The 12205-nt window shown below is 37.7% G+C and overlaps 1 protein-coding gene, 1 long non-coding RNA gene and 1 other non-coding gene across 5 annotated transcripts in view; 2 read left to right on the top strand and 1 right to left on the bottom strand.

The window, feature by feature from the left end:
• Positions 1-12205, bottom strand: part of SPEF2 (sperm flagellar 2) — a 173285-nt gene that overhangs the window by 46304 nt on the left and 114776 nt on the right. For all 3 annotated transcript variants that reach the window (XM_012736419.3, XM_076007964.1, XM_076007966.1), the window contains 2 exons: positions 9412-9592; positions 1977-2124 (listed from right to left, as the gene is read on the bottom strand). In XM_012736419.3, coding sequence (XP_012591873.2) covers positions 1977-2124; positions 9412-9592 — 329 coding nt within the window. The remainder of the gene's footprint in view (positions 1-1976; positions 2125-9411; positions 9593-12205) is intronic.
• The window catches only part of LOC105855450 (uncharacterized), a 30030-nt gene that overhangs the window by 3817 nt on the left and 14008 nt on the right, over positions 1-12205 (top strand). The window lies entirely within an intron of this gene.
• LOC142874136 (U4 spliceosomal RNA) lies at positions 6293-6433 on the top strand. Its single transcript, XR_012921961.1, has one exon. It is a non-coding gene; the product is annotated as a U4 spliceosomal RNA (small nuclear RNA).

The following is a 12205-nucleotide window of genomic DNA, read 5'->3' as shown; positions in this document are numbered from 1 at the left end:
GCAGGTGCAGAGATGGTTACAGACTCCAAACACAGTGAAATCCAGAGTTTGGGCATAGAAATTAGCAAACCCCAACATACTATAGACGCCATTAGACATCAGCAGAAGTGCCACTCCATAAGGGATAGCTTGTATTGGCAAAGTGTTTTCTAGTTCTTCACCAAGAAGATGCCAGGGAATAACTTCAAAAATATATGGCTGAAATGTAGGTGATGGTCAAGAATCTGTAACCTAATTATCTTTCAATTCAAACTTAACTATATCAATGATTACATGAGAGAATTAGAAAATAAGGGTTTGTTAGTACTTGAGTAAGAATTTACTCATGGGATATGGCAATATGATTCCAGTGGCAGGCCCAGTTTACACAATTCTATTCAGTTCAACAAACCTTTCTTGAGAGTCTGACCTCAGGGGGTTCGAATCTTGTGAAGAAGACGTAAGTGTAAATAAGGAAATTGTAATAAGATGTGTTCATTGCAATAACAGCTGTATATATAAGTTACAGAGGAAGGAGAGATTAATCTCTCTGGATTTCTGTTTTATCATCTGTAAAATTAAGGGATTAGACTCAAATAGTTATTCCATTAAAGAAAATGGAGGTGTTTCCTTTAAATGTTGCATATTTCTTTTATTTTTACCATCTGAGATGGGCTAAAGTGGTGTGTTCTTTATGGAGACACGACTCTTCCCTTTCCTTTAAGTGCCATAGACTCTCCCCCTTATCTGCCTTTAGTACTTTCCCTTAGCTCCTACCCATGTCTGCTTACATGTTCTCCATCTGGGAAGTGTCCCCAATCCCTGAAATGCAGTGAGGCGACCTTGTTCTCAAGGTCCTGTACCTCCCTATCAAAGAACACTGCTTGGTCAAATGTTGTCTCTACTACTAGATTATAGCTCGATCAGAACAGGACCATGGTTGTGATATTGCTTTTCATTTTTAATTTAGTATTGTGTCTTTGGCACAATGGCAGAGTGTTTCACACACATCAGGTACCTAGTAGACACTGGAGCAATCAGGAGTGGAGTAACTTTTGATCATGTGCTTCCCACTCCTCTTTTGCCTCAAGTTGCCTGAAAATATACAAGTGGAAACATTCAGAGGGGACGGTAATGTTTGTGCAAGAGCCATCCATAAGGTTAATTAAAGGCCTCTTCCAAACCGAGTTTTCTTTCCTCTTTGTTTTTCACCCTGCTCCTGACAGAGGTTTCGGTCGGAGGCCTCCAGGGGAGAAGGACTTGTTGAATTAAAGTGCCTCTGAAACTTACATATACATATAGATCTTAAACTTCTCTTTGTTACTACAGCTAGTGTCAGCCCTTTTACACAGATTTTTCAGATTGACACAGGACCATCTTGGGAGTTCTTTTAATACATTCAAAAACGGTCATTGAGATTTACTTTATCCCAGGTACATCTGGCTTTTTTTTTTTTTTTTTTTTTTGAGACAGAGTCTCGCTTTGTTGTCCAGGCTAGAGTGAGTGCCGTGGCGTCAGCCTAGCTCACAGCAACCTCAAACTCCTGGGCTCGAGTGATCCTCCTGCCTCAGCCTCCCGAGTAGCTGGGACTACAGGCATGCGCCACCATGCCCAGCTAATTTTTTATATATATATCAGTTGGCCAATTAATTTCTTTCTACTTATAGTAGAGACGGGGTCTCGCTCTTGCTCAGGCTGGTTTTGAACTCCTGACCTTGAGCAATCCGCCCGCCTCGGCCTCCCAAGAGCTAGGATTACAGGCGTGAGCCACAGCGCCCAGCCACATCTGGCTTTTTGGATAAACAAATTAGGTGAAACTGGTGTACAATACAATTTTCCAACTAACACCACAGTTTATAGAAGCCTGGATCTCTAGTTTAAATCTGATGAACAGTATTTTAGTGGCTTAGAAGCTAATGTGTCTGGTTAAATGCTTGTTCTACACCAAGGAGAGATTTAAGCATCCAGGTTTCTCTGGGTGCTAAAACCATAACTACCTTTGGTTTTTTTGTCTTCCTTTTTTTTCTTGGGTGGTTCCTTTTTGGCTTTTTTATTTGCACCCGTCTGAGGAGATTTTTCTTTGGGGTCTGCTGGCTGGTTTTCTTTTTCTTCTTCCATAAGCCTCTGATGAATTTCAGCAGCCACCTGGTTGTACAACAGTAATATTTCAGTGAATGCAATATTTATGAAATATGACAACCATTTGGATTTAGTCATTACTAGATTATGTTGAAAACTCATTCCACTGTAAATAATCATGCTCATGTACTCAATCTTTGCAAACACACACTGTGCTGTTTTACTTAAGCAGAAACCTGGCCCTGTCCCAAGATGCAGCTTCCCTACAGCCATCTGTGTGGAGGCTGCTCACTTTCTGAAGCCCTGTCTGAAAAGCATCTCTCTGTTTCCTCATTGCCACCTCCAGATTGTGAAATTACTCCACAGTTATGTGAAAATTCCTTTCTTTTTAATCTCGTATTGTATGGATCTAACATCTGCCATTCTTCTAAGTTTCTGTTATCTCTTGGCCTTCAATTTGGGGAATTTCCCTATATCAGTGTTTCTTAGCCTTTTGTTCATAATTGACTCCCTACAGAGTTCTTTTTTTTTTTTTGACATTTTCTACTAAATTGCATCCCTTCCCATGAAATTTCAATACTGCAGAAGTGTATTTGTTTATGTACTGTGTATATAACTGTGCTTTATATATGTGATGAGAAAGATAGTTTCGTTCTCCCCACCAACTCATTTTTGGGAATGTGTGGCCTAGGTTAATTGAATCATAGACACAAATCCTGGGTTTTCATTCCACCCAAACACTAGCTATCATCCCAGGAAGACTCAGTGCTATAAGAATGACCTGTCCCATAGCCTCACCTCAAAGTTCTCAGCTTCTTCTACTCAACTGACTTCCAGCTTCTCTGCATCCCAGCAACCCCCTTCCTTTACTCTCACATGTCCTGGTTTGCGAGAGTTGTTTTGTCACCCCATGTCAGCTGCTGAATGGAGAAGCTGTGTCCTTCCCTAACCAAGAGGGCCAGGAGCTGCTGGGATCTGGCCACATCTCCTCTAAAGATGGCTCTGTGCTTCTGACAGCAGAAAAACCTTGTCTTGTGACAACATGGTCGAACCCCAGGGACATTATGCTAAGTGAAATAAGCCAGGCACAGAAAGACAAATACTGCATGATCTCATTTATATACAGAATCTAAAAAAGTTGGACTCATAGAAGTAGAGAGTAAAATGGTGGTACCAGGGACTGGGGCAGGGAAATGGGTGGGATGGGAAAGCAGAGATGTTGGTCAAAGGGCACTAAGTTTCAATTAGACAGGAAGAGCAAGTTCTGGTGATCTATTGCATAGCATGGTGACTATAGTTAATAATAATGTAATGCAAATTTCAAAATTGCTAAAAGAGTAAATTTTAAATGTTTTCACCACAAAAAAATGATAAGTAAATGAAGGATGGATTTGTTAATTAGCTTGATGGATATGTTAATTAGCTTGATTTAATCATTCCACAATGTGTATATATGTGAACACACACACACACACACACACACGCGCGCGCGCGCATAGGCTTGTCTTGGGACTTGTGCCACTGAGGTTGTGCCTGCAGTTAGAAATGTTGGACCCTTTTGAAATAAGTCCAACTGGCCCAGGAGAGGTAAAGGGCATTTATGAGCACAGCCCTAAGAAATGAGAGCTGAGGATCCATCCCAAAGGAAGAAACAAAACATTGTGGAAGCAGCAGCAACATATAGTTGAAAACTTTAAAATTTCAATAGCAACTGGTGAGAAAATGGGGGTTCTTGAGGGCTTATTTATTTATTCAAGTACTTACTGAGTCCAAGCCTGATATAATTTCTGGGGAGAATGAGGTGAGGGAATAGGAGGAGAAAGAGAAAGGTTAATGGAGGCGAACAGAAGAAGGAATAAGGCACAGGCCCTATCCTCAAAGACTGTTATGATCTTGTGGGTGGGATGGACCAGGCAGTTTCTGGCTTCTCCACATTTCTGCCACACTTTATACCCCATGACAGCATGAACTGTTCCCAACTGTTCCGTGAGTGTTGTCTCACCCCAGCCTCCAAATAGGCCTTGATGATCCTCAGAGCTAAGCCAGTCCTACTTCTTTGTATTCTCCATAGCTTTGAGCACCTGTGCTATGCTCAAAGGGGATACCTCGTAAATGCTTATTAATCAGTGGACTTTCTTTTAAAAATAATCATATTCCATAGAGTGTACCCACACTTTTTTCAATATCAGCAGAACCTTGGAGGAATACAGAAAAGTTTCAGAGAGCAAGTCAGTGTTTTGTTTTATCTTTTTTTTTTTTTTTATCAGATGCCCTTTTGATAAAAATGGATTTCATACTATATACTGTACTTGAAAATTCTTGGTAAAGCTGAAAGCAGACTTGTTAAAATTCTCCACTAAATTGCAAGCAATTCATTTTTTAATCTGTTTCTGCAAAGCACAGTAAGTTAGCAATTTCCTTCAAAATTGGATTTTTCTCCTTTGTAAACAACCTTGTGATGACGATGATAATTATCATAATTATCTGCATAATTATATATAATAATTATCTGCATTTTTCTGGTCCACTTCCCTCAAAGATCTCTGAGTCTCTATCAAAAATTAACATAATTTACAATTCATTCAGCAATCTAGCTTAGAAGGTTGGAGAGAACTTTAGACATAATGCCCTGACATTGTGGGCATTAAAAATGTGACTTGTTTCTTTGAAATCACTTCATGCTTGCTAATTAGAAGAAAGTTTTGCCAAAAATTAACATGGCCTACTTAATGGATAGCTCCTGGTAAAACTGCTGTGTAGAAAAAAGCCTGCATAAAAGTGCTCTCATTTCAATTGCACTAATCTAGCTGGTACTGTTTGCCCCACAACAATTTACTGAATCACATTTGTTTCATTTGGAACTCAAAGGTCCCCAATGTCACATGACATCAAAGTCATAAAGGGATATTAGGAACATATAAAAGCAGGACTCAAATATAATTATTAATAATATTAATAACTGAACAGTCCTTCTTCCTATGCTTTGTATGAGGTTTTTAAAAGTTCACAAGGAAAATGATACAATTTTAAATAAATTTCTTAACATAATGATCAGTTAAAATTTACAGTTTCTAAAACACTTTCGTATGTATTATTTCATTGTATCTTTTCAACCATTCAATAAAAGAATGATAATTAGAATATCTTTGTTACAGATAAGAAATTAAAGACTCAGAAAGGTTAAGTGATTTTCCTAAAATCACACTTAATCAAGAGGTGTAACTAGTGCTCTTTGTGCTATATGATTTTCTTTTCCTAAGAATATATTTTTCAGTGTTATTCCCTCAGATAATTTTAATAGGATTCATAAGACTTGCAGATTATGTTTATGTATCTCAATTAACAATAAGAATAATTTATATTATTTTCTAGAGCATCTATATCCAGTTTCCCACTCTCCGGTGCTGGATACTTATTGTGGTCTTTGCAGTGATCATCACTGTAACTACCATCATCATTAATATCAACATCAGCATCGTCAACACAGCATGATCAGCATCTCAAGACTGTATGGAGGGCTTAGTATTACCTTAGATGTGGGCATTATGCTAAGTGTACAGCATATAAAAAGTTTTAGAATCCAGTTAAGTATTCAGGCAAACAACTAAAAAGATAAAACTTACAAAAAAATAACTAGATACTAAGAGCCAAATGAGTGGGGGAGACTGTAACTGCTAAAAGGATGGGAAGAGCATACAATCACAGAAGGCTAGGGTTTCAGGAAACAGGCAATTAACTGGTGAGGAATTAAGGTAAGAACTAGTTCTGAAGACAAAGAAAGGATAGGATTTAAACAGATGGGAGAAAGGAGGAGAATATTTCAGGAGGAAAAATGGCACTAGCCGAGGCATTGAAATTGGTAACACCCATAGAAATTCAGTAAGCAATATTCAGTCAGTTTACGAGAAGGTTTCATGAGTTGGTACTGGCCAGAATATGGAGGGATGAGCCTCTGGGCCCCTAGGTCAAGGGTATAAGAGTCTATGGTGGCCAAGTGGAGGTCATCACACCACCCCCTTCTCCTCCTGGGTCAATGAGGAAAAACCATTTCTGTGTCCTTATAAGCATCATATGCCTCTTTTAAAAAAATCTAACAATCGTTTTCTTTTACTAGATGATTTGCCTTTTTAACTTAATGTAATTGTAGATATATTTGGGCTATAAATCTACCATCTGGCAAAATAAACACAAAGAAAATAGCGGGGGAAAAATAAAATTAAGAAAAGGAAAAGCAAGCTTTGCGCAGTGGCAGTATCGTAGCCAATGAGGTTTATCCGAGGCGCGATTATTGCTAATTGAAAACTTTTCCCAATACCCCGCCATGACGACTTGCAATATAGTCGGCATTGGCAATTTTTGACGGTCCCCACGGGGACTGGATAAAAAAAAAAAAAAAAGAAAAGGAAAAGGAACACAGTAAAATGAATCAATTAGGTTAAATGTTAGTTCTTTGGAAAGACATAATTGATAACCTCACTAAGCTGATCAAGAAAGAAGAAAAGCACAAATAATCAGGATCAGAATTGGCAAAGTAGACATCAAATAAATAATATAAATATTAACACAAACATAAGAGCATATTTTAAACAACTTTATGCCAATAAGTTTAAACATTTGAAAATGAAAAAATTCTTAGCAAAATAAAATTTCCCAAAACCAACTGAAAAAGAAACAAAAACAAAAGAAACAGAACAAACAGAAAGTATTGTACACCTGTTAAAGAAAATAAATCCTTGGGTTGAGGAGAGCAACAAAAACTTTTCTTACAAATGTCCTAGATGGCATCTTAGGAATGCTACTAAACCTTTCAAGAAGAATATTCCCAACTTTCACAAAATTTTTCAAAGAATAGAAAGAGAAGAAACATATCTAGATCCATATTAGAGACTAGTATTATTATCTGGATGCTAAAACCAACAAGGGTTTGTAAGAGAGAGAAAAATTACAGAGTTCTTTCACACATGAAAAAAGATTAAAAACTGCTAAACAAATGACTAACAAAGCACATCCAGCAACATGTAAGAAGAACGATGCTTCATTACATTACTTATTCCAGAAATGCGATATAAGTTTAACACTAGAAAATTGATCAATATAATTTTTCACATTAACAAACAATGGAGAAAAAAATATGTGATAATATTAATAGGTACAGAAAAAGCATTTGATAATATAACTCATAAAAAACATTAATAGTAAACTGTACATGAAAAGGAATGTTCATAATCTGATAAATGCTGCCTTAAAAATCCACAGCCAAAATTTTTGTGAATCTTGACAAGCTGATTTGAAAATTAATATGGAATGGTAAAGAGCCAAGAAAATCCCAAATGCTCTTGGCATATGACAAAGTGGGAAGATTAGGTCATCCAGATAACAAAAAGTGGTATGATATTGCTGTGGTATTGGTACAAGACTAGACAAATAGAGCAATGCAACTGACACACGTATGGGTCATCTAATTTATGACAAAGATGACAGTGCAGTGAAATAGGGAAAGGATTTATCCTTACTTTTGAAAGTGGAAGTATTATGTATAGTATTGTCTACTGATATTGAAGACAGCACCTACTGCTAGATAAATACTCCACAGTTGTGTACACAAGGGTACCAGCGTATATGTATAAGCAATATTTATAGCAGCGGTATCCACAATGGCATCAAACTGGAAACCCAAATATATATCAGCAGCAAGCTAGTTAAATAAACCATGATACATTCAAGTAACACAACACAATACAGCAACAAAAATGAACAATATGGCTGAATCTCAAAGAGAATATTGAGCAAAAGAAGACATAAAAAAGACAAAAGATATTAGTCCATTTATTTAAATCTCGAAAGCAGGCAAAGCTACATTCTTTAGAGATATAGATTTGGATAATGAAACTCTTAAGAACATTATGGAGATGACTCATAAAAAGGCAAGATGGCAGTCCCCTTTAGTGGGTATGAAGGTGGGTAGCATTGGGAAGGGGCACAGCAGGACTAGGCAGGTGCAGCCCTTGTTCCAATTCTGCCCCGTCGAGTGGTGTCCTGAGTATTTACTTTAGGTGGTTTCATTAAGCCATGCAATTATAAATCATGCAATTTTCTTATGTGTGTCAAAATCCACACTAAATATTTTTCAAAAGAAGCAAGACCATGAGAGGAGCTTATAATCACTTCTAAGAGGGAGGAAAGAAAAAAGTGAAGAGAACAAAAGAAAGAGAGGGGGAAAGAAAGAAAACACAGAGGCTGCTGTGTGAGAAGCTCAGAGAAAAAGAAGGCTGGAGCAGAGAGGCCAAGAAGGGACTTGGAATATGCCCAATCAGAAATTTTGTTTGCTGTGAGATTTATGATGCAAGCTCCTTTTTCTACTTCTTTGACTTTTCTATCTCTTAGAAAGTGGACACTGCTTTCTATTTGAGCGGGATATTTCGGAAAAGCTCCAAGAAGGCTTGGTGCAGAATGCAAAGAGAAACCATCTTGGTGGACCCAGGACCTGGTGAATGAAGGAACAGGGGTCAATCTGAGTTAAACTCTGTGTGTGTCTTCTGTATGGTGTGACACCTCTGCTTGGATGAAATTTATCTCTATGCTTTTCCTTTCACTTTCAATTTGGGTGGAAAGGGTGTGAACTTTGAAATCATACAGACCTATGTTCAAATTTCATTTCAATGCTTACCTGCTTGGAGACCTTGGGATACCTAGGAGACTAAGTTTCTTAGCCTTTCAGAACCTTAATTCTTCACTGTAAAGAGGATAATAATACGTACCTCATAGGTGACTTAGAAAAGATGCCTAGCAGAGAGGTTGCAAACTAGACGTCTATAGGCCAAATATGCTTGGGTCTCTAGAGTATTTTTAAGAATTTTTTATTTTATTTCTTACATGTTGAAATCAGTAATTTCACATAAAAATCAGAATTTATGGCTTTTCTTGGAAAATTGGAAAATCTGGCCATGCTGGGCCTCATTCTTCAATGGCCAAGTTGGCCAGGGTGGAGTAACACATATTTCTGCAGACAGGTGTGTGACTTCCACTTGGCCACAGTCCTCCCCCACCCCCCATTGTCTTATACCTGAACTGCTTCATTAACATTCCTTGACTGGCTCTTTAGGGCCTGCAATTAGGACCCTGGTCCAGCACAGAAAATAATCTAAGTGTTGGTTCATTCCTTCATTGACCACATATATTCATTAACTAAATAAATTCTCTTTCTATTTTTTTCAGAAAAAAAGTCTTGAAGGCATAAATTTATATAATGCTTGAGAACACCATATAAATTTTCTACTTATATAGCATATTAGCAACCTTGGTACTTAATGAATGAGTATTACTAAAAGAAAAAATGTAATAAGCACTGCTTACCATGTGAGATATTGCTAAAGAAGCCTGCTGCCAGGTGTCCATTATCAACTTCTCATCTGCTTCAAAGTTTAACTCTAGGTTTTCTAGTGAGTAATCGATCTTGCCTTTCAGTATTGTTTTTGTTTTCGGTTTATTTATAACTGCATCTGGAGAAATGGATATTCGAGGAACTAGAGGAATTCTTTGAACAACAAACAAACAAACAAAAGAAATATAAAGATTTTGTTTAACAGGATTCTATTTTTGTGACCATATTATTTTTCAAGACATTTCGTTGTCTTGCTTTAATCTCAATTTTCAAAATTTTCCTGGGATAGTTCTTTTAATGGGGAAAAGATTGTAAAAGACTGAATTCAGTTTTTTTGTGCTCTAGAAATCTTGTTAATCAGAGGAAATTCAAACAACAACAACAAAATATAATTTTCAGGCTTGACCCTCAGCCATTATAAAGTGGAGGATTAAACAATGGAGATTATGAAGAAATTCAATTTTGAAATTTTTCTAGGGCATACATTTTCAATGCGTGATAAGTCAAAAAGTCTATCTTGAAAAAGCAAACCAAATAAAGCTTCTCTGAGTACTCTCTGCTAGTACTATTTGGCATCCTGAAGTGGACAGTGGAAAGTAGGGCGTGACCAGTGTGAAGTCTGAAAGGGGCTACCACATGGAGGCAGCGAGGTTTTAGTGCTGGGCAGGGTAGCCCTTTAGCAGTCCTCCCCTCCCTTACTGTGGAAGGGGAGGTTTTCTCTTGGTTTGGTAAAGTGCCGTGGGAACACAGACTCAAGCTCTCTCTCTCCCTTCCCATATTGCTGCTCCCACGTAGAAATTTTAGAACTGTCCCTAGGAATACCCTATCCCCAAAGGATCTCAAGATCTGAAAAGTTAACAGAAGTAGGAAGAAATCTACAAGGTAGATTGCTTATTGTGACTGAGATCCATGTTCCGTGACAGGAAGTACAAAGGGCTCTCATACTGGGGAAGGAATGAGGAGAGAGAAGCTCCAAAGATGCCCTTGTTGAAACTGGAGGAGGAGAGTCAGAATCAGTAATAAGAATGAGCACTTGGTTTTGTAGACTCAGGTTGCTGGAGTCACAGAGTGGTGATTCTGAAAGATGATTCTGAACTCCAGCAAACAATTAGCTCGGTCTTATTTTGAAGCATCAGACAAGGTTTCTTGAACGTGGCACTCTGATTCTAACAGTGTATAAACCTTTGACAGTGTATTGTGCCTGAAAAGGCAGTGTATTAAGGATCCACTACTCATCTACCCATATATAAAATTACATTATTTTTTGAGACAGAGTTTCGCTTTGTTGCCCAAGCTAGAGTGACTGCCATGGCGTCAGCCTAGCTCACAGCAACTTCAAACTCCTGGGCTCAAGCAATCCTACTGCCTCAGCCTCCCGAGTAGCTGGGACTACAGGCATGTGCCACCATGCCCGGCTAATTTTTTCTGTATATATTAGTTGGCCAATTAATTTCTTTATATTTATAGTAGAGACGGGGGTCTTGCTCTTGCTCAGGCTGGTTTCAAACTCCTGACCTTGAGCAATCCGCCTGCCTTGGCCTCCCAAAGTGCTAGTATTACAGGCGTGAGCCACCGCGCCCGGCTTAATTTATATTTTATTAATTAAATAAAGCTAAATCACAGTCACTCTGGTTCAACTGTGATGCATGTGTCCAATAAGTTAAGGTAAAGTTTGTGTGATCATCACCAGTTGTTTAACACAGTACAACACGTGTTTCCTAACATCTTGCTTTAGATTTAGAAAAATAATTTGGGTTTAGAATTTATTTATTAGGAAAAACTCTAGTCTAGGTAGCTCTGTCACTATTAGTAGATACAAACTTGAGCTTGTCCCTTGACTTTCTGAGGTTCAGTTCCTCCTGAAATAATATAAATGTAATAAAATTACTACTATTACAACTATCAATTAATTACTAATATTACTATTATTATGAATAATATTACTATAAAAATATTGTTATAGAGTTGTTAGGAGGAATAAAGTATACAAAGTATGTGAAAATTCTTAACACTGTGATTGTTTGCCCTATACATGTTACAGAGACTGTGGTTGATTGGTTGGTTGGTTGATATATTGACTGACTGATAGTTCCAGGAGATAACCACAGCAGTGATTTGAGGTTGAGATTGGTGCAGAGTTGTTTTGCAGAAAATAAGAACTGGCTGTTCTTTTGAAGGTTTCATTCTACTAACCAACATTAATAACTTCCCCATTATGCCTGACTGACTGTTTTGTGCTAAGAACAGAATGCACTGCCCCTCTAGACATTGAAACTTGGCCTCTATTGATAGTTCTGATGGTTAATATTGCCTTTAGAAATTGTGACTGTTTTTAATTTCAAAGTTTTCTTTCAGCAGCTTGCTGAATGTTTCTCTTGTATTTGTATCAAGAAGAGGAGACATTTCACACTGAGCACCGACTAAAAAAAATAAAAAGAACAAGAAGAGGAGACACACATTTCCTTTATGTATTCTTGTGTACACGGGTCTGACAGGGATATGATGGTTCTATATGTTGGAAGCCTAGAGAGAAAATAAATGGGCTCTGAATCACTGCATAACTGATAGTGCTCAGGCCACTTCAAGTCCTTTTTGGAACAAAAGAAATAAAGCAGCAACATGCAATTCTCACAATTAAAATACTGCATGTAAGTAACAGTCACCATTTTTGGGGAGTTATGGAGACTTTATCTCAAGTCTTTTGATTCCAAGACATGGCATCACATGACTTGAAGATTTTACTTTCTGTAAACTTCACAAAAGCCC

This window comes from Microcebus murinus, chromosome 11 (assembly GCF_040939455.1).
Source record: "Microcebus murinus isolate Inina chromosome 11, M.murinus_Inina_mat1.0, whole genome shotgun sequence".
NCBI lineage: Eukaryota > Metazoa > Chordata > Mammalia > Primates > Cheirogaleidae > Microcebus > Microcebus murinus.
Note: the sequence above shows the minus strand (reverse complement) of the source record. Positions and strands in the feature narration are given on the sequence as shown.